Below are 24,825 nucleotides of genomic sequence, written 5' to 3'. Positions count from 1 at the left end.
GCTTCGGGTTAGGTCCTAAAAAGACAAAAAAAAAAAAAAAAAAAAAGAAGAAGCAGCAGCAACTAAAAGGAATTCAAATTGGAAAGGGAGAAGTAAAACTGTCATTGTTTGCTGATGACATGATACTATATAGAGAAAATCCTGAATACACCATCAAAAAATGGTTAAAATTAATAAATGAATTCAGTAAAGTTGCAAGATACAAAATTGAAATTGAGGAGTTCCTGTTGTGACTCAGTGGTAATGAGCCTGACTAGTATCCATGAGGCCTCGGGTTTGATCCCTGGCCTCTCTCAGTGGGTTAAGGATCCGGCATTGCTGGGAGCTATGGTGTAGGTTGCAAACCCAGCCAGGATCCCGCATTGCTGTGGCTGAGGTGTAGGCTGGCAGCTGCAATCCCATTTCAACCCCTAGCCTGGGAACTTCCATATGCTGTGGATTCGGCCCTAAAAAGAAAAAAAAAAGAGTGAAAACTTGCTATTTGTGACAACATTGATGGACCTAGAGGCTATGATGCTAGTGAAATAAATCAGAGAAAGACGGTGTTCCTGTCATGCCTCAGAGGTTAACGAACACAAATAGCATCCATGAGGATGCAAGTTTGATCCCTGGCCTTGCTTAGTGGGTTAAGGATGTGGCATTGCCATGAGGTGCAGTGTACGTCGCAGGCACAGCTCGGATCCCAAGTTGCTGTGGCTTGTGGCTCTGGCATAGGCTGGTGGCTACAACTCTGATTGGACCCCTAGCTTGGGAATCTCCATATGCTGTGGGTGCAGCCCTTAAAAAAAAAAAAAAGACAAAAAAAAATCAGAGAAAGACACAAACCTTATGATTTCAGTGACATGTGGAATCTAAAAAACAAAATAGGGAGTTCCTGTTGTGGCTCAGTGTGTTAAGAACCTGATTTAGGAGTTCCCGTCGTGGTGCAGTGGTTAACAAATCCGACTAGGAACCATGAGGTCGCGGGTTCGGTCCCTGCCCTTGCTCAGTGGGTTAACGACGATCCGGCGTTGCCGTGAGCTGTGGTGTAGGTTGCAGATGCGGCTCGGATCCCGCGTTGCTGTGGCTCTGGCGTAGGCCGGTGGCTACAGCTCCGATTCAACCCCTAGCCTGGGAACCTCCATATGCCTCGGAAGTGGCCCAAGAGATAGCAACAACAACAACAACAACAACAAAAAGACAAAAAGACAAAAAAAAAAAAAAAAAAAAAAAGAACCTGATTTGTATCTATGAGGTTTGGTTCAAACCCTAGACTCGTTCGGGGGGTTAAAGGATCCAGCATTGCCTGTGAGCTGTGGTGTAGGTCGAAGTTATGGCTTGGATCTGGCATTACTGTGGCTGTGGTATAGGCCTGTGGCTGCAGCTCTGATTTGACCCCTAGCCTGGGAACCTCCATATGCCACAACTTTGGCCCTAGAAAAAAAAGAAAAAGAAAAAAGAAAAAAAAAAGTGCATCAGTAAAGTATCATTCTTGGTTTTACTGAATGATACATGAATTGGAATTTTGGAAGCATTGCTTCTATTTCGAGTCTTTTTTTTTTTTTTTTTTTGTCTTTTTGCCATTTCTCGGGCCGCTCCCTCGGCATATGGAGGTTCCTAGGCTAGGGGTCGAATTGGAGCTGCAGCTGCCGGCCTACGCCAGAGCCACAGCAATGTGGGATTCAAGCCGCGTCTGCAACCTACATCACAGCAACACTGGATCCTTTACCCACTGAGCAAGGCCAGGGATCGAACCCGCCACCTCATGTTTCCTAGTCGGATTCATTAACCACTGAGCCATGACCAGAATTCCGGAAATATAATTTTTTTTTTTTTTTTTTTTTTTACAGCGGCACCTGCGGCATATGGATGTTCCCAGGCTAGGGGTGGAATTGAAGCTACAGTTGCCGGCCTGCACCACAGCCACAGCCACACAATATCTGAGCCTCGTCTGCTACCTACACCACAGCTCACGGCAATGCCAGGTTGCTGACCCACTGAGCAAGGCCAGCAGTTGAACCTGCATCCTCATGGATACCAGCTGGATTTGCTTCCCCTGGGCTACAATGGGAACTCCCTAGAAATATAATTTTAATTTTGTCTGGGATGGCTGCTTTGGGGTCTGGGACTAGCTTGTTTTCTAAATTTAGTGGTTGTGGGGCTCTGATACTGTGATATTTTTATGTCTCTTGAACTCTTTGGACTTTTCAAAATCAATCTCAGGGAAGGCTTATCTCAGAACTGGAACAATGTCTGACCCTGGCAGGAAGTAACCTGTTCTAGCCCAGGTTTGCTGCCACTGAAGTGACAGTGCTTCTGTCCAGGCCTTGGAAACCCTTTAGCTGAGACTGAACTAAATACAAATTGGGACTGATAGTTATGTGACTTTAACTGAAGAACTTTGGGCTTTTATTTTATTTTATTTTATTTTATTTTATTTTATTTTATCTTATTTTGCTTTTTAGGGCTGCACCCACGGCATATGGAAGTTCTAGGGGTCAAATCGGAGTTACAGCTGCCAGCCTATGCCACAGCCACAGCAACGCAGGATCTGAGCCACGTCTGTGACCTACACCACTACTCATGGCCACGCTGGATCCTTAACCCACTGAGCAGGGGCAGGGATTGAACCTGCATCCTCATGGATACTGGTTGGGTTTTTAACCCTCTGCGCCGTACTGGAACTCCTGAAACACATATTTATTGTTGGTATTTTATTATTGGAATTTCTTAGCACCATCGCTTAATCTCATTGCAGAGGTCTGACACCTATCTTAAATGACCTGGCTGGATAAAATTTAGGATGGGAGGAGTTCGAGTTGTGGCGCAGTGGTTAATGAATCCGACTAGGAACCATGAGGTTTCGGGTTCGGTCCCTGGCCTTGCTCAGTGGGTTAAGGATCTGGCGTTGCCGTGAGCTGTGGTGTAGGTTGCAGACTCAGGCTCGGATCCAGCGTTGCTGTGGCTCTGGCGTAGGCCGGTAGCTACAGCTCCAATTCGACCCCTAGCCTGGGAATCTCCATATGCCACGGGAAGCAGCCCTAGAAAAAGTCAAAAAGACCAAAAAAAAAAAAAAAAAAAAAAAAAAAATTTAGAATGGGAAAGGAACAGGAAGTGAATTTCCAGCCTTGGGTGTAGAATACAGTTAATGATACAGTGTATCATTCAGAACAATTCTGGGGGCTTCTGGGGCTGGCAGAGTTGGAAGACCCAGCTGTGGCTGGCTCTGGGTGAAGGGAATGCCCTGGTTAGAATCCTGGTCTCATCTCCTAGGCAGGCAGCCACATGCTTGGTTGATTATATGCTAATTGCCAAGATTAGCAGGTTAAAGAAAAACACCCTGGGCATGCTAAGGGGGAAAAGTTTCTGCCACCTCTCACTTGGCCCTGGAAGGCAGAGTGGCTTACCTGCCTGGTAAAGAGGGGAGGGGTAGCTGGGCCTGCCTCCCTCAGCTTGGCCCCTTTTCCCCTTGGGGGTGAGGTGTCTATGGGGAACATATGTTCTCTCTTTGGGAAGGTCTCCCCTGGCCTAACATTGCCTGGGTCTAGAAGGGAATTCTGGCGATTTTGGGATTAGGTTAGCCACCATTTGGTTTTTTTAAACATTAATTTTTTTTTTTTTTTCTCCCCACCATATGGAGTTCCTGGGCCAGGGATCAAATTTCCGCCACATCGTGATGTATGCCACAGCAGTGGCAATGCCTGATCCTTTAACCCTCTGTGCTGGGCCAGAGATTGAAGCTGCATCCTGGAGAGACAGAGACACCACTGATCCCATTACACCACAGTGGGAACTCCTTTTTAAAAAAAATTTATTTATTTTTTGTCTTTTTAGGGCCACACCCGTAGTATATGGAGGTTCCCAAGCTAGGGGCTGAATTAGAGCTGTAGCCACTGGCCTACACCACAGCAATGCCGGATCCTTAACCCACTGAGCAAGGCCAGGGATCGAACCCGCACTCATGGTTCCTAGTCAGATATGTTAACCACTGCGCCACAATGGGAACTCCAAGATTAACATGTTTAGCTGCAGAAATATTACTGTTTGATGATGGAGAGCTGTCCCAGCCCCTTAGGAGGAGGTACTACTTAATATTAGCTCCGTATACTGTACTGTCTTTTAAAAATCCACAAAATACTGGTTGTTCCCTGGATAGCCTTGTGGTTAGGACTCGGTGCTCTCACTGCTGCAGCCTGGGCTCGATCCCTGGTCTGGGAACTGAGATCCCACATCAAGCTGCTGCATGCCATGGCCAAAAAAAATCCATAAATTCTGAATTTTGAAGCATATCTGGACCCATGGGTTATGGATAAAGAACCCTGGATTGTATGTGAACTGTGGGTTGATTAGTGGATATAATTTAGATGTTGGGAGATGTGGCAGGGATTTTAGCAAGAGTAAAAAAGCATCATCCCATATCAGCTTGGGTCTAGGTATAATTCATTATCGAATCATTCCGTTTGCTTTAAAGGCAGAGATGATTTGCATTTCTTTCTTTCTTTCTCTCTCTATCCCCTTCCTTCCTTCCTTCCTTCCTTCCTTCCTTCCTTCTTTCGTTTGCTTTTTAGGGCTGCACCTGCAGCATATGGAAGTTCCTGGGCTAGGGGTTGAATCAGAGCTGCTGCTGCCTGCCTACACCACAGCTCATAGCAATGCCAGATCTTTAACCCACTGAGCGAGGCCAGGGATCGAACCTGCATCGTCATGGATACTGGTTGGGTTCTTAACCCGCTGAGCCACGACGGGAACTCTGACCTGCATCTCTGATAACGGCTCTCCTTTCGTTTGTGATTCCTATGCAGTTGGAGGGCTGGACTTTTCTGGGTTTCGCTTTTCCCCACAGTATTAATCCCTTCCTTTTCCTACAAATCACCTGACTTCCCCAAAAACTCTGCAGCACACCCTTTGGCTAAAAAAGAGTGTTAGGCAATCGGTGAAATTCCCAGATTCCTCCTCTCAACCCCAGCAGCCTGGGATAGAGGAATCTCAGGCTTGAGAGAATATGCAGTTCTTGTTTCAAAAGCAGAGGGAGCTCCAAGATCAAGGCTGAGCTCCCCTTTCCCTAAGTCATGGTCTCCCAGCCCCCTCCTTGTTTGGATCAGGGAATTTCAGACATGCACACTGGAGTAGAGAATCACAGGGACAGAATCAGCCCAGGGAGGCCGGCGGAGGTTCCTGCAGAGGGGGTGCCTGGGCCCTGTGCTGCTCTTCCTGGGGGCCGGCAGGGTCGCCGGGCATGCCCACTGGCAAGAGAGAGGGGACTGACCCGCTTGCTCCCATCAGCTTCTGAAGGTAAAAACCTTGAAATCGAAGAGCAGAGCTTTGATGGAGGAAAAAGGAAGGCAGAAAACTTTATATAAGAAGGTTTGGGGCAAAGAGGGAGGGCTGGAAAGAGCAGAACAAAAAGAAGGCAGAATATAGACCCCTTATTTCTCAGGTTGACTCTCTCCACCCCAGTGTCACCTCACCACCTATCACTGTTTTCAGGGTTAGAAACATATTTGGCAGGACTTTTTGGAACTGTGGGGGAAATGCCTTGTCTTTTTAGTAAAGTTAAAAAAAAACCAAAACTTGGAAAAATGACCTGGGAAATTGAGGGAATACTTTTCCTCTCTTTTTATGTTTCCTGTCATTCAGATGTACCTTTTCTTCTTCCCCACCCAAGCTTGTCTCAAGACCACTTCTCCCCAGGTTTTTCCCTGGGAAAAGAAGCTCATTCCTCCATCAGTGGTCATTTGGGGCATCCACAGAAATCCATGCACTAATAAACATAGTCAAGAGAGCTAGTTCGAAGTGATAAGGGGTGGGGGGGTGTTTTTTTTTTTTTTTGCTTTGCTTTGCTTTTTTTAAGGGCTGCACTCATGGCATATGGAAGGTTCCAGGCTAGGGGTCCAGCTGGAATCAGAGCTGCAGCCACCGGCCTACACTGCAGCCACAGCAATGCCAGATCCTTAACCCACTGAGCAAGGCCAGGGATAGAATTCTCATCTTTATGGATACCAGTCAGGTTCATTGCCACTGAGCCATGACGGGAACTCCAAGGGGGGAGCCCAGTGTTAAGGAGAGGGGAGACCCGTCCTAGGAGGATGGTCATGAGGGGGAAAGACTCCTGAACACCTGAGTAGAAATGGGGATATGGTTCTCTGAGAGCAAGAGAGAGGCTGATAGGGTTGGGGCTGGAGGGGACAGTTGGGGGTGAGGAAGGAAAACAGAGGAAGAGGAAAACTCGAGAGAGAGTACTTCTCATTTTGGAGAAAACTTGGGAGAAGGTCCCGAGAAACCACAGGAGAGGGATAAGATTTAGTTTCAATTTAGAACCAGGAAGGAGTTCCCGCTGTGGTGCAGTGGGTTAAGAATCTGACTGCAGTGGCTCAGGTGGATGTGGAGATGCGGTTTCAATCCTGGCCCGGTGCAGTAGGTTAAAGGATCCAGCGTGGCTTCAGGTGTGGTGTAGGTCTTGGCTGCAGCTTGGATTCCATCTCTGGCCTGGGACCTTCCATATGCCTTGGGTGAGGCCATTAAAAAAAAAAAAAAAAAACCACAAAAAAAACTAAACCAAACCAAACAAAATTTAGAAACAGGGAGCATGTGAGAGGATGGGTGTCAGGGGCAATGATTAGTGATATCCTTCTGTTTACTCTCTGTGTTATTTTTGCCAAGGGGACACTGATCCTTCACTGCTTCAGCAGGTATCTGTGTTTGTTGGACAAATACACAGCCTGGCACCTCTTTGGCTCCAAAGTCCAGAGGTGCCAAGAGCCAGGACCAAAAGAGCTGTTCACCAGGGATGGACAAATTGCCAGGGATGTGGTAAGTGATCAGGAATCCACAGGGATGTACACAGACTCAGTTCCCTTCATCTTCTCAAGAAAATGGTTCAGATCTGAAGCCTGGGTTTTGCTTTAATGGGGCCTTTTGGCTTCATTCCCACCCAAGCGTCTCCTCTATGGGCTGGTGCCCTTCTCCTTTCCCCTCCCTTCTCCCTGCACTCGTCCGTTGGCACCTGCATCACCCACCTCTCCATGTGTCTTTTTTTTTTTTTTTTCAGGTGCATTGTCCTACTTTCCCTTTTGGCGTGGGTTGATGCCGAGCCGACTATGTATGGGGAGATCCTGTCCCCCAACTATCCTCAGGCTTACCCCAATGAGGTAGAGAAATCTTGGGATATAGAAGTTCCTGAAGGGTACGGGATCCACCTTTACTTCACCCACCTGGACATAGAGCTGTCAGAGAACTGTGCATATGACTCAGTGCAGGTATGTTCTTTTTTTTTTTTTTTTTTTTTTTTTTGTCTTTTTGCCATTTCTAGGGCCATTCCTGCAGCATATGGAGGTTCCCAGGCTAGGGATCGAATTGGAGCTGTAGCCACTGGCCTACGCCAGAGCCACAGCAACACAGGATCCGAGCTGCGTCTGCGACCTACACCATAGCTCACGGCAAGGCCGGATCCTTAACCCACTGAGCAAGGCCAGGGATTGAACCTGCAACCTCATGGTTCCCAGTCAGATTCATTAACCACTGAGCCACGATGGGAACTCCAGTGCAGGTATGTTCTAATAAGCACATAAAGGATGGGGCTGGGGTTGGGGGCTGGAAGGAGAGGTTGCCAGCAGGAGTGCCCCTGGTATGCAGTGAGCTGGAGTCACAAAGTCCTCCTGTGGGAAATGGTCTCATCTTTCCCCCTTTGCTCTGACCTTCCTACCAAAATATCCATTCCCAGCCTCTTTTTGACTCTTCTCTTAGATAAAGTCAGGAGGACGTGAAGAAGGGAAACTCTGTGGACAGAAGACCAGCAAGAACCCCAAGTCCGCAGTGGTGGAAGAGTTCCAAGTCCCGTATAACAAACTCCAGGTGATTTTTACGTCGGATTTCTCCAATGAGGAGCGTTTCACTGGGTTTGCCGCCTACTACGTTGCCGTAGGTAAGGCTCTTCCTTCTCCGTGTACCTCACTGATCCAGCTACAAGATTGAAAACAGGACAAACATTGAGCAATGCAAGGAGTGAGGATTCTGTTTATAACTCTTATGAAGGGTTGGCTTGGATCCCTCCATGAATCACATTTGTGAAATACAAACACATAATCGTATCTTGGTGGTGATACGATGATAGCAGCACAAATAGATAATAAACAGGAACTTACTGAGAACCACTGTGAACTGGGCACTGTGTTAGGAATTTTACCTATATTAATTTAATCTTCACCTCAACTCTTTTCTTTTGTCTTTCTTTTTTTGGTCTTTTTAATGCCACACCTGTGGCAGATGGTGGTTCCCAGGCTAGGGGTTGAATAGGAGCTACGGCGGCTGGCCTGTGCACAGCCACAGCAACGCAGGATCCGAGCCACCTCTGCGACCTACACCACAGCTCACGGCAATGCCAGGTCCTTAACCCACTGAGCGAGACCAGGGATCCAACCCGAAACCTCATGGTTCCTAGTTGGATTGCTTTCCACTGCACCATGATGGAAACGCCTTCACCTCAACTCTTATAGTGGGTGTTATCTCCGCTTAAAGATAAGGCAAGTCAGGACTAAGAAAGTTAAATAACTTGCAGAGACTCATAGAAGGAATGTAGAGTATTCAAACCCATTTAATGTATGGCAAACAAACATTCAGATTCTCTGCGTGTCTACACCTAGTCTCCAGGGTAAAATGGAGTCAGGACATCTCAGAGCCAAAGTATTGTTTAGATTTGACAGAAGTGCCAACATCATGTAAAGTAATACATATACTCATTGTTCCTCTGTGAAGAAGGCATAGCCTGTTAAACCTGCAGAGTGTAGCCTCTGGGGCTAAATGCTCTGTTAGTGAGAAAGGTCAAGGGTGTCTGGCATGGAGAGCTCCCCTAGAGCTGTGCAGTGGTAGAGTGCAACTCTGGAATCATATTTCAGGAGAGTGATATAGAATAATACCATTCTGGAGTTCCCTGGTGGCCCAGTGGGTTAAGGATCTGGTGTGGTCACTGCCGTGGCTCGGGTCACTGTGGTGGTGTGGGTTTGATCCCTGGCCCCAGAACTTCAGCAAGTTGGGGGCGAGGCCAAAAACAAACAAGCAAACAAACAATCAAACAAACAAACCATCCTGAAAGGTGATTCACTGAATGGCTTTAAGCAACAGACCTTTCCTACTTTCTTTACCCTTGCAGTTTGGGGTTTAACCTCATTCTTCCTGCCAGGTCTTTGTCCTTGACCTCAATCTTTCTCTCCTCTTTGTAGATGTGAATGAGTGCACGGATTTTGCAGACTCCCCTTGTAGCCACTTCTGCAACAACTACATTGGTGGCTACTTCTGCTCCTGCCCCCCAGAATACTTCCTCCACGAAGATAAGAAGAATTGTGGAGGTGAGCTTGGCTTCAGATGGGGCGCATATTCCCTGGGATTTGAAATGGCTTGAGGCTTCAGTCAGGGGTTTGTTTACCCTTCCAATTTTGATTAGCCTCAGTGTTGACTTGGCATCTAGTTTTAGTTATCCATAAACTGAGGAGGAGCGATAAGAGTGGAGGAAGACAAGCCTATAGGGTCAGGTTAATTACTTGGAGAAGAGAAAAAGACGTCTGTGAAGAATCAGCCTAGGGCTCTTCATAACCATGACAGGCTCCATCATAAGCAATGTAATAGAAACTCAATAGCTAGTGGGGATCTCTACTGATAGGTATGGGGTGTGTACTTGTGGCATGTGGGCTTCAGTCAGGATTGTCAATTTAGGAGAAGAATCATAGAAAAGGCAGGAACTCCTTTGCTCGACTCTGTATTTGATTCTTCTTTTCTCTTTTTCTTCCTTAGTCAATTGCAGTGGGGATGTATTCACCACACTGATTGGTGAGGTGGCAAGTCCCAACTATCCCAATCCATATCCAGAGAACTCCAGGTGTGACTATCAGATCCTGTTGGAGGAGGGGTTCCAAGTGGTGGTGACTATGCGGAGAGAAGATTTTGATGTGGAACCAGCCGATTCAGGGGGCCACTGCCCTGACAGCTTAATTGTGCGTGAAGGGTGATGGACTTTTCTCCCAGCCTACACAGAGAGATTTTTTTCCTTGAAGACATATTATCTAGCTTTCTGCCCCTTCTTCCCCTACCTTCTTATTATGCTATTTTACTTTTATCCCTTCCATTTGACCTTTTCCTTTTAGTTCTTTCTCTCTTCTGGTTTCCTCATTTTGTTTCTCTTTAGTTTGTTGCAGGAAACCAACAATTTGGTCCCTACTGTGGTAATGGATTCCCTGGGCCACTAACAATTGAAACCAAGAGTAATGCTCTTAATATCATCTTCCAAACTGACGAAACAGAACAAAAAAAGGGCTGGAAATTCCGTTACCATGGTGATCGTGAGTAACCTACAAGTTGCTCTTTGCTTGGTGGTACTAAAGTCCTTGCACCATGTCCAATCGAAACAGGTGGACTCTTGTCTGGATAGGTCTCCTGAGAGTACTCCATTTCCTCAGCAAGATTTTAACCTGTCGGCGGTTGCTAGGAATCCTTCAACTGGTTTTGCAGGTGTAGACAGCTTGGGGGTGGGTAGTTGGCCATGCCATATTATTTTAGGTGCCTCCCTTTGGGAATGTTCGGTGTCAGGATTGAGGATGACCAAACAATGGAACCATTGTAGGAAGTGTGAGAATGATGTAAAGACAATAGAGATCCTCCAACTCTTTGGTAAAAATGTTTTGCTTATCCTTTCCAAGCAATCCCTTGTCCTAAGGAAGTCACGGCCAATTCTTTCTGGGAGCCCGAGAAAGCAAAATACGTGTTCAAAGATGTGGTGAAGATAACCTGTCTGGATGGCTTTGAAGTTGTACAGGTAAAGGACTGTTAGATGCATCTCTCTGGTCCCTAGGTCAGGATGAGCATACTACAATTATCTAATTGTTTACTGAGTGTTCTTGTACGAGCAAGGTATGACTCCTTTTTCATAAAGAGAACCAATCAGGCAGGAACTTTTGTCCTTTTTTATGAATCATGGCGCTCTTTGGACAGCTTGACATTCCCTTTTGCCTTCTGTCTCCCTGGGGAAGGGGAGTGCTGATAAGCTGGGACAAATATGTCCTTTAGTCCCAACTCCTGGTGCTTTGGGTCATTCTGCTAAGATGTCCCCAAGCTTCTTGTGGTGAGGACTCCTCATTGATCCAAGGCCAGAGATCGATTCCATTTTTGATTTTGGTCTCCCATATCTCTCCTCATAAAATTACGGAGATGTCTATTATTTTCCAGGGAACTGTTGGCTCAACGTCTTTCTATTCTACTTGCCAAAGCAATGGAAAGTGGAGTAATTCCAAACTGAGGTGTCAACGTACGTATCTCTTTAAAATAGAACTTTTTTTGTCCCTCTCAGAGGGAATTGAAAGCTTAGTCCATTAAGGTTCAAATGCATGGTTTGCCCTTAGCCTTGGGAGAGAGTGGATTGGGTTTTTGAAGGGAAGCCAGCCATGGAGTCTCAGCCTTGATCCAATGCCTGGCCAGATAGACAAGTAGGCTTCTTCGAAAGAAAGGGGCTGTGAGATTGGTGGAGTTCACAGAACCATAGTGGCCCATTCCTGCAGAAGCCCCACTGACCATTAAGAGCCAGGTTCATCCTTGTAATTTGTAGGGGGCTATCTGAATTGGCAGCGGGCTGGGAGTTGAAGGATCCCAGTTGTAGAGCATGGCCACGGAGAGGCTGGTGCAGGGAGATTCACCCCAGGTGTATTTACGGATGTGACAGGTGGGGAAGGGATGAGGAACACGGCTGGGAGGATGCAGCTGGCCCAGGGACTCTTCTGGGGAGGACGTGGCTATCCTGACCATCACTCTCTGCCTTCCTCTTGTAGCTGTGGACTGTGGCTCTCCTGAACCCATTCCTCATGGGAAAGTCGAAGATCCAGAACACACTCTATTTGGTTCTGTCACTCGCTACTCTTGTGAGCAGCCATATTACTACATGGAAACGGATGGAAGTGGTAGGTTTCTTTGACTCAGGAAAAGAGAGACAAAGAGTCAGAGTGTTGGAAGGTGAATGACACCGTCTTTCTGAGTTGGAGAGAGTTTGGAGATAATGAGGGTGATGGGCTGGACTTCATTCTCTAGGCTTAATCTAAAGATAGAGTTTTCTGGGTGTTCCCGTCGTGGTGCAGTGGTTAACGAATCTGACTAGGAACCACGAGGTTGCGGGTTCGGTCCCTGCCCTTGCTCAGTGGGTTAACAATCCGGCGTTGCCGTGAGCTGTGGAGTAGGTTGCAGACGCGACTCGGATCCCGTGTTGCTGTGGCTCTGGCATAGGCTGGCAGCTGCAGCTCCGATTCGACCCCTAGCCTGGGAACCTAGCAGCCCAAGAAATAGCACACACACACACAAAAAAAGATAGAGTCTTCGTTCAGAAGGCTAAGTTCTAAAGGATCATCTTCAGAGGTCAGCTTCAGCACGGAGGCAGGAACTCCCCCTACACTATCCCTTTCTATGTGGTTATCCAGCTTTTGACCACCTTTTTAATGTGGAACCTGCAGGAGTAATGTGTCCAGCTTCCAGTCACTCTTCCATGACGACTGACTTTCTTGATGGAGTGGTCTTGGTGGTACTAGATGAAGGGCTGGATGGTTCACAGTACGGCCTCATTGCTTTTAAGTTAATTTACTTTCCCACTTGAAGCACTTTCCCAGCCTCTCCCATCACCCTCTTCCTTCTGCTTAGGAGACTGTTCCTTCTCTCCTTTGGCAGGGAAGGTTGCCAGAGAGCTTGTTTGCAGGATGTTCTCAAGGATTTTTCTAGTTGGTCTGATCTGAACGCTCCCTCAAATCCCAGAGGTGCTAAGGCTCTGAATGGAAGGGGGGAATGGAAGCAAGAAGATGTGGTGGTGATTGTGTCCCTTGTCCCTTGTGCTCTTCCAGAGGAGTATCGCTGTGCTGGCAACGGGAGCTGGGTGAATGAGCTGCTGGGTGCAGAGCTGCCAAAATGTGTTCCAGGTACTCGGGCTCAGGCTTGGGCAGAGACCATAGCCACAGGTGCAGCTGCATGGGGCCCACCCTCTAAAAGTAGCTGTAGGGAGTTCCTGTCATGGCTCAGTGGAAACAAATCTGACTAGCATCCATGATGATGCAGCTTTGATCCCTGACTTTGCTCAGTTAAGGATCCAGCATTGTCATGAGCTGTGGTATAAGTCGCAGACTCAGCTCGGATCCTGCATTGCTGTGGCTGTGGCATAGACCAGTGGCTACAGCTCTGATTTGATCCCTAGCCTGGGAACCTTCATATTCCACCTGTGTGACCCTAAAAAGACCAAAAAAAAAAAAAAAAGCTGTAGGATTTTTCTGGCAGTCTAGTGGTTAAGGATCTGGTGTTGTCACTGCAGTGGCTCGTGTCATTGCTGTGGTACAGGTCCAATCCCTGGCCCGGGAACTTTTGCCTGCCATGAGTGCCACTAAAAACATAAATAAGTAAAAGTAGCTGTAATCTTCTGGGGAAAGGACTTGACAATCTGGGTCTCCCAGAGTCTAGCTCAGTGAGGCACAGACAATACTGGGACTTGGGTCTGCCAGGGCCTTGGGAAATTTATCAAGTGCACCGAGTCAGACTGATAATGGAAAGAGAAAAATAAACCAGTGACACTTGGTGTCAGAGTCTGGGCCAGTTAAATTTGGTAATGGAGGTGTCATGAGGGAGTCTAGAATTGCTGAAAATAGGGCCTGAAAACTGAGAGCGAGAAATCCACCCTGACTAGTCAAATAGCCCAATTATTATATTTAAAGTCTATACAGCAATGAATACAGAGGAATAAATGAAGCCAGGCATTACATCAGAATCACAGTTAAGCAGAAGGCACTCAGGCAAAGCCAGAATGATAATAAGGATCCTCTAGTGTTCCTGAGAACTAGGGACTGAGCCAATTAGTTGCATTTAGTATCTCATTCAATCAAGTCTTTGCAACAACCCTCTGGGGTAGGTGGTGTTGGTTTCAGCTTAGAGTTGGGTGAATTGAGGGCAAGTTCACAGAATTAGGAAGGGGCAGGTAGGCTTTGAACCCAGGTCTGTTTGCTCAGAGTCCAGGCTGACTAGTGAGAGACCTAGGTAAGACAACTTTATCTGAACTAAAATTCAGTTTTAGGAGTTCCTGTCGTGGCTCAGTGGACACGAATCTGACTAGCATCCATGATGATGCAGGTTCGATCCCTGGCTTCGCTCAGTGGGTTAAGGATCTGGCATTGCTGTGAGCTGTGGTGTAGGTCGCAGACGCAGCTCAGACTTGGCATTGCTGTGGCTATGGTGTAGGCCAGCAGCTACAGGTCCAATTGGACCTCTAGCCTGGGAACCTCCATATGCCACCAGTGCAGCCCTAAAAAGACAAATAAAATAAAATAAAATAAAATAAAATAAAATAAAATAAAATAAAATTCAGTTTTACTTATATTGGGTAATGACAAGTGATCAAACCTGGATCCAGTCAATGAGGAATGAGATGAGAGATGGAAAGAAGAGAACCCTCTCTTTGCCCTACTTCCATGGGTTACTTACGAGGAAGGACTCTGCTGCAATGAGGACTTGAGTAAAGAAAGTGACAAGTGATCTGGGTACCAGAGGAAGGTGGGAGGCTTGTCTCCCTACCACTTGTAGGAGGATAGAGTTTCCCAGCACTGGCCCCCAGTTGGCCCCTGGGCCCATGTGCCAAGCCTGGGGTGAGGTGTGCCTCTACAGGGCTGTGCGCTAAGCTGTCCGCAATGTGAGGCTCGTCTGGGTTCGGTCACTCACACACAGCCTCAGTTTAACCAGTCTTTCCCACAAGCCTGCAAGTGGGATGTTCGGTCCTTAGGTAAGTTCAAGATGAGTCAGGCACTGAGATGGTTGGCCAGGTACAAGGGTGGCTATGTTGTGCTAGAGAGCGCTGAGCCTAGCAGATATCTGAGCAGTTGGACCATTTGCAGGAGGCCAGCAATCTACCCTGCCCACTCCTGACCTCGTACTCGTTCCTTCCTAGTCTGTGGCATCCCCAGCGAGCCCTTTAAAGGAATGCAGAGGATATTTGGAGGAATTATTACGAAGATTGAAAGCTTCCCCTGGCAAGTCTTCTTCCAGAATCCACGGGCCGGTGGCGCTCTCATTGATGAGCAGTGGGTGCTCACAGCCGCCCACGTTGTGGAGGGAAACCGTGAGCCCGTCATGTATGTGGGGTCCTCCTCGGTGGTCACCTCACATCTGGCAAATGGCCAGATGCTCACTGCTGAGCGTGTGTTTATTCATCCGGGCTGGGAGGAGCAGGATGCCTCAGAACGGAAGAATTTTGACAATGACATTGCCCTGGTGCGGCTGAAAGACCCGGTGAAAATGGGACCCACTGTGTCCCCTATCTGCCTGCCAGGCACCTCCTCAGACTACGACCCCTCGGTGGGAGACCTGGGACTGATCTCAGGCTGGGGCCGAACAAATACGAAAGATCATGTTGTTAAGCTCAGAGGGGCCAAGTTGCCAGTCGCTCCCTCAGACAAATGCCAGGAGATCAAGGGGACAAATCCCAGAATAGGTACAAGTTCTTTTGTTTTCACTGATAACATGATCTGTGCTGGAGGCAGGGGTGTCGATAGCTGTAACGGTGACAGTGGTGGGGCCTTTGCTATGCAGGTCCCTAATGAAGAGACCCCCAAATTCTATGTAGCTGGCCTGGTGTCCTGGGGCCCCCAGTGTGGGACCTATGGGATCTACACACGCGTGAAGAACTACATTGACTGGATAAGGGAGACGATGCAGCAAAATAGTGCCCCCAGTGTGGACTAACCAGGGAGGTGCCCCCTGCCTCTCCAAGGGCTTCGACCCATCTGTTGCTTTCCATTCCAAACAACATTCCCATAATTTCTCTGTGACTGAGAAAGGACATGGGCGTCTGATTTAACTAGAACTTGATTGTTGGGAGACCTGGTTGGGAGTAGGGTTTGATCATGACATTGTGTTGGTCACTGAGTGCTGTCGGAATCCAGGGGTCTTCTCCCCTGAAGCCATTCTGTGGATCCATGCGGGAGGGGATATTATCTTGTTCCATGGGGGTCTCATTTCCTGATGATTTTCTAGCATTCCAGTTCTGACTCTGAAATTCATTGCTGGGCATACCCTTGATTTTTTGTTTCCCGTTTACCTGGCTGCAGTTCCGTTTACTTCATCATTCTTGATGTCTACTCTCTACTGTAATAAAGCACGTTTATAACCCAGTTCTGGGTGGGTGACTCATCTTTATTTTTAATTTTTTCTTGTTTTTTAAAAAAAAATTTTTTTTATTTTTTGGCTGACTTGTCTTGTTCCACATCAGGACCTCAGCACCATAGAAAGGGAGTGTGATGGGCTGTTGTGTCCTGGAAGTTCAGGCCCCTAGCAGCTAATATTTAATTGCCATAAAAAGAGAAGAATTCAGCTTCTCTTCTCTCTTCCAAATGACATTTATCAAATGTCGTGGATTAGCATAATGTCAACATAAGGTACCATATTCTGCTTTTGAAACTCATCAAACATACCTGAACCTCACTCAGAAGTCCACATACAACAGTTGAATTGACGGTTTAAGATCTTTTTTTTTCTGAGTTCCTGTTGTGGCACAGTGGAAATGAATCCAACTAGGAACCATGAGGTTGTGGGTTCGATCCCTGGCATCGTTCAGTGGGATAAGGATCCTGTGTTGCTGTGAGCTGTGGTGTTGGTTGCAGACACGGCTTGGATCCTGTGTTGCTGTGGCTGTGGCTGTGGCTGTGGCCGGCAGCTGTAGCTCTGATTGGACCCCTAATCTAGGGACTTCCATCTGCCGAAGGTGCAGCCCTAAAAGCAAACAAACAAACAAACAACCCCCCCCCCCAAACGACAAATCTTTTCTTTTGGCTGCAACTGCAGCATGTGGCAGTTCCTCAGCCAGGGGTTTAACACGTGCCACAGCAACCTGAGCCACAGCAGGGACAATTCTGGATCCTTAACCTGCGTCACCACAAGAGAACTCCTGTTTAACATCTTTAAGCATAAAATTTCAAGATGTAAATTATTTCAGTATGACTCTTAAAAATGAATTTTCCTCTGGTGTGCACTAGTACCATACAATATTATGACTTGATAAACACACACACACACACACACACACACACACACACACACACAAGAAACGCAGCATAGTCTCATCTGATCTCCTGGTGGTTGGGATCCGTTTGTCAGTCAGGCAACAATGTCTTCTGGATCGAACTCTGCAAGGAGATGTTATAGCTTATCCCGGTGAGGAGGGATCCAAAGACTCCTTTCTACTTTTCCCCAAGGGTGCTCAAAAACAAACAAGCAAACAGAGAAACAAGTCCTCATCCCCATGAAATGATTAGTGGTGAAAAAGGACCAGGCAGTAGAGACCAGCTTTTTTTTTTTTTAATTGAAGTACAGTTAATTTATAATATTGTGCTAACTTGTGGTGTATATCAAGGAGATGTTTTAATTTTATTTATTTATTTATTTATTTATTTATTTATTTATTTATTTATCTTTTTGCCATTTCTTAGGCTGCTCCCATGGCATATGGAGGTTCCCAGGCTAGGGGTCCAATCAGCGCTGTAGCCCCTGGTCTACACCACAGCAACAGCAACAGCAACACCAGATCTGAGCCTCGTCTGCAACCTACACCACAGCTCATGGCAACGCCGGATCCTTAACCCACTGAGCAAGGCCAGGGATCAAACCTGCATCCTCATGGATACTAGTCAGGTTTGTTACCGTTGAGCCACAAGGGAACGCCCCCAAGACTAGTACTTTTTAAGCTGAGGACAGGAGAGCTATGGTAGGTTGGCCATTGCCCTAACAGGTTGTCTTACGAAAGATGTGACCTGAAATTAAGAGTTCAGTGGACTCTGGTCTGTTTGATGTGACATGTGGATTTCAGGAAAGCAGGTTTTTTTGGTTTGTTTCTTGGTTTTTTGCTTTTCAGGGCCGCACCCATGGGATGTGGAACTTCCCAGGTTAGGGGTCTAATCGGAGGTACAGCTACTGGGTTACACCACAGCCATAGCAACTCGGGATCTGAGCCACGTCTGCAAACTACACCACAGCTCACAGCAATGCCGGATCCTTAGCCCATTGAGCAATGCCAGGGATCAAACCCGAAACCTCATGGTTCCTAGTCAGATTCATTTCTGCTGAGCCGTGACAGGAACTCCTAGGAGAGCAGCTTTTATCAGAAGCCAAAAGGAGTGTATTTGTGGCCCATCAAGAAAGGACTTGGGGAGTTCCTGTCGTAGCTCAGCAGAAACTAGTATCCATAAGGACACAGGATTGATCCCTGGCCTCGCTCAGTGGGTTAAGGATCCGTTGTTGCTGTAAGTTGTGGTGTAGTTTGCAGACATGGCTCCGATCCCGCATTGCTATGGCTGTGGTGTGAGTGGGCAGCTGAAGTTCCCATTGCACCCTTAGCCTGGGAACGTCCATGCCATGGGTGCAGCCCTAAAAATATGTAAAAATAAAAAAATAAAGAATAAAAGAAAGGACTTTGATCTTCCACAGCCCCAAAGAGCTAAATTCAACAGCTGACCTTAGACTGGCGATTAACACACGATGAAGTAACTGGAACTCTTAACTGGAGGGTCTGAAGACTCTAAAGGGAGTTACAACAGGAAGCTTCTGGAAGGATTGTGTCAAGCATCAGAAAGCCATTTACATTCTTCCTTAACTGCATACCTGCCAACCACCTGCCTCCACCTGCCTGTTGTTACATGCGCTGTGGAGTTGACAGCGTGTCCTGGACTACAGTGTTTTGGGCAGGAGAAGGGGAATTCCTCTAGAGAAAAACAGAATCAGACAAATATTGAGATTAGGAATATGCTTGTTATGCAGAAACTTTCCTTCTTTTTAATAATTGGAGTAATAGGAAAAGTTAACCTGGAATCTGACAAATAACAGAAAAAGGCAATCCATCCTTGCCAGAGAGAATCTTCAGGGTATTTTGGTCCTACCTCTGCTATGGGCTGAGGTATTGATGAAAAGATTCACCCCAAAGCTGTTGCTGCTGCTTGGAATAATAGGATGGGTGTGTTTGTCTTGCATCTTACAAGCTGTACTGGGTGAGTGGCAGGGAGGGGCACTCAGTGAATCATATTCAGAGACTTCAGAGCTGGGAAGGCCTCATCACCAAGGCCTCGAAGGGCCAGAAAATCATTCATTGTGGCTTAAAAGGCATCAATCATATGGCCTTGCGAGTCACTTGGGAATAATGTGCGTGGTTCCCTGGAAACTCAGGAAAAGACTTCACTTTTGAAAACAGGTGAATTATTTGTCCCATTTTTTTGATCAGAAGAAAATTGTTGCTGTTGTTGTTGTTTTTAGGGACACACCTGAAGCATATGGAGGTTCCCAGGCTAGGGGTTGAATCAGAGATACAGCTGCTGACCTACACCACTGCCACAGCAATGTGGGATTGGAGCCACATCTGCGACCTACACCACAGCTCCCGGGAATGTCGGATCCTTAACCCACGGAGCGAGGCCAGGGATTGAACCTGTGTCCTCATGGATACTAGTTGCTTTAGTTACCCCTGAGCCACGACAGGAACTCCAGAAGAAAACAGATGGTGGATCAGCTCCTCACACCAGGGGAAAAAAGACAGCGCCTGGAGGCTGAGAGAACTTTACGGTAAGGACCCTTGCTGGAACTAGACTAGTTCAGAAGGGGCTGGAAGGATCTGGGGACTCTAAAGTTGCTTTTACTATAATTTCTAGAACCAGAAGTGTCTTCTGTGAAAATGTGACAGTTGACTTTCTGCATAGCTATTCTTTTTTTAAAATTAAAAATATGAGGAGTTCCCGTCGTGGCGCAGTGGTTAACGAATCCGACTAGGAACCATGAGGTTGCGGATTCGATCCCTGCCCTTGCTCAGTGGGTTAACGATCCAGTGTTGCCGTGAGCTGTGATGTAGGTTGCAGACGCGGCTCGGATCCTGTGTTGCTACAGCTCCGATTCGACCCCTAGCCTGGGAACCTCCACATGCCACGGGAGTGGCCCAAGAAATAGCAAAAAGACAAAAAAAAAAAAAAAAAGAAAAGAAAAAAAGAAAAATGTGAGAACTTTTTTCAGCTTTATTGAGGTATAATTGACAAATAAAACTGTAAGATACTTAAATGTGATGATCTGATATACATATATGCATATATGTTGTGAAAGAAATTCCTTCATCAAGTTAACTCATACATCTATCACCTTACATATTTACTCTTTTTTTTTTTTTTTTTGACTTTTTGCCTTTTCTAGGGCCGCTCCTGCAGCATATGGAGGTTCCCAGGCTAGGGGTCGAATCAGACCTGTAGCCACCGGCCTACACCAGAGCCACAGCAACGTGGGATCCGAGCCGAGTCTGCAACCTACACCACAGCTCACGGAACACTGGATCCTTAACCCATTGAGCAAGGGCAGGGATTGAACCTGCAACCTCATGGTTCCTGGTCCGATTCATTAACCGCTGGGCCAGGACAGGAACTCCCTCACATTTACTCTTAAAATAATTTTTTTTTTTTGTGAGAATATAGAAGTTGTACTCTCTTGGAAAATTTCAATTATATAATATAGTGTTGCCGTCACTAGATCCTCAGATCTTATCTTATGATTGAAAGTTTGTACCAGTCATTCCCAATTTTCCCCATGCCCTATTCTCTGGCAACCACTTTGGTTTTCTTTTTTGGCTGCATCCTGGGTATGCAGAAGTTCCCCACCAGGGATTGAACCCATGTTACAGCAGTGACCTGAACCACGGCAGTGATAATGCCAGATCCTTAACCTGAGGAGCCACCAGGGAACTCCTGGCAACCCCTTTCTCGTTTCTGTTTCTAAAAGTATGACTTTCATTTTTAAATATTTCACATATATATGATATCATGATATCATGCAGTATTGCCTTTCTCTGTCTCACACATTTCACTTAAAATAACACCCTCCAGATTCGCCCATGCTGTTGCAAATGACAAGATTTCCTTCTTTTTTTAAGGATGAACAATATTACATTGTGTGTACACATGTGCACACACACACATACACACACACACACTCACACTATATATGTCCTTGATCCAGTCACCTATTGAGGGACACTTTGGTTGTTTCCACATCTTGGCTATTGCGAATAACGCTGCAATGAACATGCAATACAAGTACCTCCTTGTATTTCTTTTGGATATAAACCCAGAATTGGGATTCCTGGGTCTTATTGTAGTTCTTTTTTTTTTTCTTTCTCTCCTCAGGGCCACACTTGCGGCATATGGAACTTCCCAGGCTAGGGGTCGAATTGGAGCTGTATCTGTCTGTCTACATCACAGCCACAGGAACACCAGAGCTGAGCCACGTCTGCGACCTACACCACAGCTCACAGGAATGCCAGATCCTTAACCCACTGAGCAAGGCCAGGGATCGAACCTGCATCCTCATGGATGCTAGTCGGGTTTGTTACTGCTGAGTCATGACAGGAACTCTGGTAGTTCTATTTTTAATTTCTTGAAAAATCTCCTTTCTGTTTTAATAGTGGCTGTATTAAAGTTCCTTGGGGGCCCAGCAGTTAAAGGATCTGGCGTTATCACTGCTGTGGCTTGGGCTGGATCCCTGGCCTAGGAATTTCAGCATTTGAAGGGCTTGGTCGAGAAAAAAATAGTGGCTGTATCAATTTCCATTCTTTTTTTTTTTTTTTTTTTTTTTTTTTTGTCTTTTTAGGGCCGCACCTGTGGCATATGGAGGTTTCCAGGCTAGAGGTCTAATCGGAGCTGTAGCGACTCGGCCTACGCCTACACCACAGCTCACAGGAATGCCAGATCCTTAACCCACTGAGCGAGGCCAGGGATTGAACCCGCAACCTCATGGTTCCCAGTTGGATTCGTTAACCACTGAGCCACGACGGGAACTCCTCAATTTACATTCTTAAAAACAACATACAAAGATTCTATTTTCTCCACATCCTTGTCTTTTTGATAACAGCCCTCCTGAAAGATGTGATAATAACCATCCTGACAGATGTGAGGTGTGAGATTGTGGTTTTGATTTGCATCTCTAGAAGATCAGTGATACTGGGTACTTTTCCATATACTTTTTGGCCACTGTATGTCTTCTTTGGGAAAATGTCTATTTGGATCCTTTGCCCATTTTTTAACTGGGTTATTTCCTTTTTTCTATTGAGTCACATGAGTTCTTCGTTTATTTTGGATATTAACCCCTTGTCAGATGGGTGGTTTGCAGATATCTTCTTCCTTTTTGTAGGTTGTCTTTTCATTTCGTTGATGGTTTCCTTTGCTGAGCAGAAGCTTTTTAGTTTAATGTAGTCCCACTTGTTTGTTTTTGCTTGTGTTGCCCTTGCGTAAAAAAAAAAATCACTGCCAAGACCAAAGTCAAGGAGTTTACTCACTATGTTTTCCTCTAGTTTTATGGTTTTCAGTACTGTATTCAAATATTTCGGATTAAAGACTTTCTCTCTCTCTATCTCTTTTTTTTTTTTTTTTTTTTTTTTTTTTTGCTTTTTAGGGCTTCACTTGTTGCATATGGAGGTTCCCAGGCTAGGGGTCCAATCAGAGCTACAGTTGCTGGCCTACACCACAGCCACAGCAATGCAGGATCCAAGCCACATCTGTGACCTACACCACAGCTCAGGGCAACGCCAGATCCTTAACCCACTGAGCAAGGACAGGGATTGAACCTGCAACTTCATGGTTCCTAGTCGGATTCGTTTCTGTTGGGCCATGACGGGAACTTCAAGACTTCCTCTTTTTAAAAATTTATTTTTGTATATGATGTAAGACAGGGGTCCAATTTCATTCTTACATGTGGCTATCCAGTTTTCCCAACACTATCTCTTAAAGAGACTAACTTTTCCCCATTGTATATTTTGGCTCTTTGTCAAAACTTAATTGAACATATACACATGGGCTTATTTCTGAGCTCTCTATTCTGTCCCATTGATTCGTGTATCTGTTTTTAATATCAATTCCATACTGTTTTGATTACTATAGGTTTGTAATATAGTTTGAAATCAGGAAGTGTGATGCCTCTAATTTTGTTCCTTTCTCTCAAGATTGCTATGGCTATTCAGGGTCTATATAGTTTAATAAATATTTTAGGATTTTTTTCCTATTTCTGTGAAAAATGCCATTGGATTTTGACAGACATTATATTGAATGTACAGATGGCTTTGGGTAGAATGGACTCTTTGACAATATTAATTCTTTCAATCCACAAGCATGGGCTAGCTTATTTATTTGTGTCTTTTTTTTCTTTCATCAATGTTTTATAGTTTTCAACATACAGATTTTTCACCTCTGTGGTTAAAATTATTCCTAAATATTTCATTCTTTCTGATGCTATTGTAAGTGGAATTGTTTTCTTAATTTCTCTTTCTGAATCTTTAGAGTTTTTAATATACAATATCATGTCACCTATAAATAGAGACAATTTTACTTCTTTCTTTCTAATACAGATGCCTTTTTTTTTTGGCTACACCCATTGCACATGGAAGTTCTGGGGCCAGGATCAAATCCAAGCCATAGCTGTGACCTATGCCACAGCCCAATCCTTAACCTGATCCAAATCAACACCTCCACAGAGACAAGTTGGATCCTTAACCCGCTGTGCCAGAGGAGAGCTCCAGATGTCTTTTATTTATTTATTTATTTATTGCTTAATTGTTCTGGTTGGGACTTTTCGTATCACATGGATTGATTTGTGGTTATTGAACCACCCTTGAATCCTGGAATAAATCTCACTTGATCATGGTGTTTGATTATTTTTTTTGAATATATATATTTTTAATAGTTATTTCCCTGGTGTTTATTTTAAGATACTGTTGAATTCAGTTTGCTGCTGTTTTGTTGATGATGTTTGCATCTATGTTCACCAGGAATATTGACCTATAATTTTTTTTGGTAAGATCCTTTCTGGCTTTGTTATCAGGATAATGCTTACTTTGTGAAATGAGTTTGGAAGTGTTCCCTCCTCTTCTATTTTTGGAAGAGTTTAAGAAGGATTGGTATACATTTTTTAAAGTTTAGTAAAATTCACCAGTGAAGCCATCATGTCTTGGTTTCTGTTTATTGAAAGGTTTTTTTTTTTTTTTGTTCTTGCCCATGGCATGTAGAAGTTCCCAGGCCAGGGATTGAACCCATGCTACAGCAGTGACCTGAACCATAATAGTAATAATGTGGGTTCCTTAACCCACTGAACCACCAGGAAACTCTATGCTGAGAGTTCTTGTTTTTTAGGGCTGTACCTGTGGCATATGGAGGTTCCCAGGCTAGGGGTCCAAGTGGAGCTACAGCTGCTGGCCTACACCACAACCACAGCAACACCGGATCATTAGCCCGCTGAGTGAGGCCAGAGATCGAACCTGCAACCACATGGTTCCTAGTTGGATTTGTTTCTGCTGGGCCATTATGGGAACTCCTATTTTTTCTTTTTTCTTTTTTTTTTTTTTAGGGCTGCATGTGATGCATATGGAAGTTCCCAGGCTAAGGGTCAAATCAGAGCTGCAGCTGCCAGCCTATCCTGCAGCCACAGCAATGCCAGATCTGAGCTGCATCTGTGACCTACACTGCAGCTCACATCAACATCAGATCCTTAACTCACTGAGTGGGACCAGGGAATGAACCAGCATCCTCATGGATACTAGTTGGCTTCTTAACCCAAGGAGCCACAATAGGAACTCCACCATTTCTCTAATCTTAAAAAGCCTTCCTTGGAGTTCCCATCATGGCACAGCAGAAATGAATCCGACCAGGAACCATGAGGTTGCAGGTTCGATCCCTGGACTTGCTCAGTGGGTTAAGGAACCAGTATTGCTGTGACCTTTGGTGTAGGTTGCAGATGCGGCTTGGATCTGGCATTGCTATGGTTGTGACATAGGCTGGCAGCTACAGCTCC

The 24,825-nt window shown here is 45.7% G+C and overlaps 1 protein-coding gene across 5 annotated transcripts; it reads left to right on the top strand.

Annotated features, from left to right (window-relative positions):
* C1S (complement component 1, s subcomponent) lies at positions 4,985 to 16,142 on the top strand. Of its 5 annotated transcripts, none has more exons than XM_021091133.1 (12): positions 4,985 to 5,271; positions 6,669 to 6,789; positions 7,028 to 7,235; positions 7,723 to 7,900; positions 9,195 to 9,320; positions 9,763 to 9,962; positions 10,154 to 10,307; positions 10,665 to 10,780; positions 11,191 to 11,269; positions 11,787 to 11,915; positions 12,840 to 12,914; positions 14,921 to 16,142. In XM_021091133.1, the coding sequence occupies exons 1-12, from the start codon at positions 5,049 to 5,051 to the stop codon at positions 15,712 to 15,714; spliced, it is 2,403 nt and encodes an 800-aa protein (XP_020946792.1). In that variant the 5' UTR covers positions 4,985 to 5,048; the 3' UTR covers positions 15,715 to 16,142.

This window comes from Sus scrofa, chromosome 5, assembly GCF_000003025.6.
Source record: "Sus scrofa isolate TJ Tabasco breed Duroc chromosome 5, Sscrofa11.1, whole genome shotgun sequence".
Classification (NCBI taxonomy): Eukaryota; Metazoa; Chordata; class Mammalia; order Artiodactyla; family Suidae; genus Sus; species Sus scrofa.
Note: the sequence above shows the minus strand (reverse complement) of the source record. Positions and strands in the feature narration are given on the sequence as shown.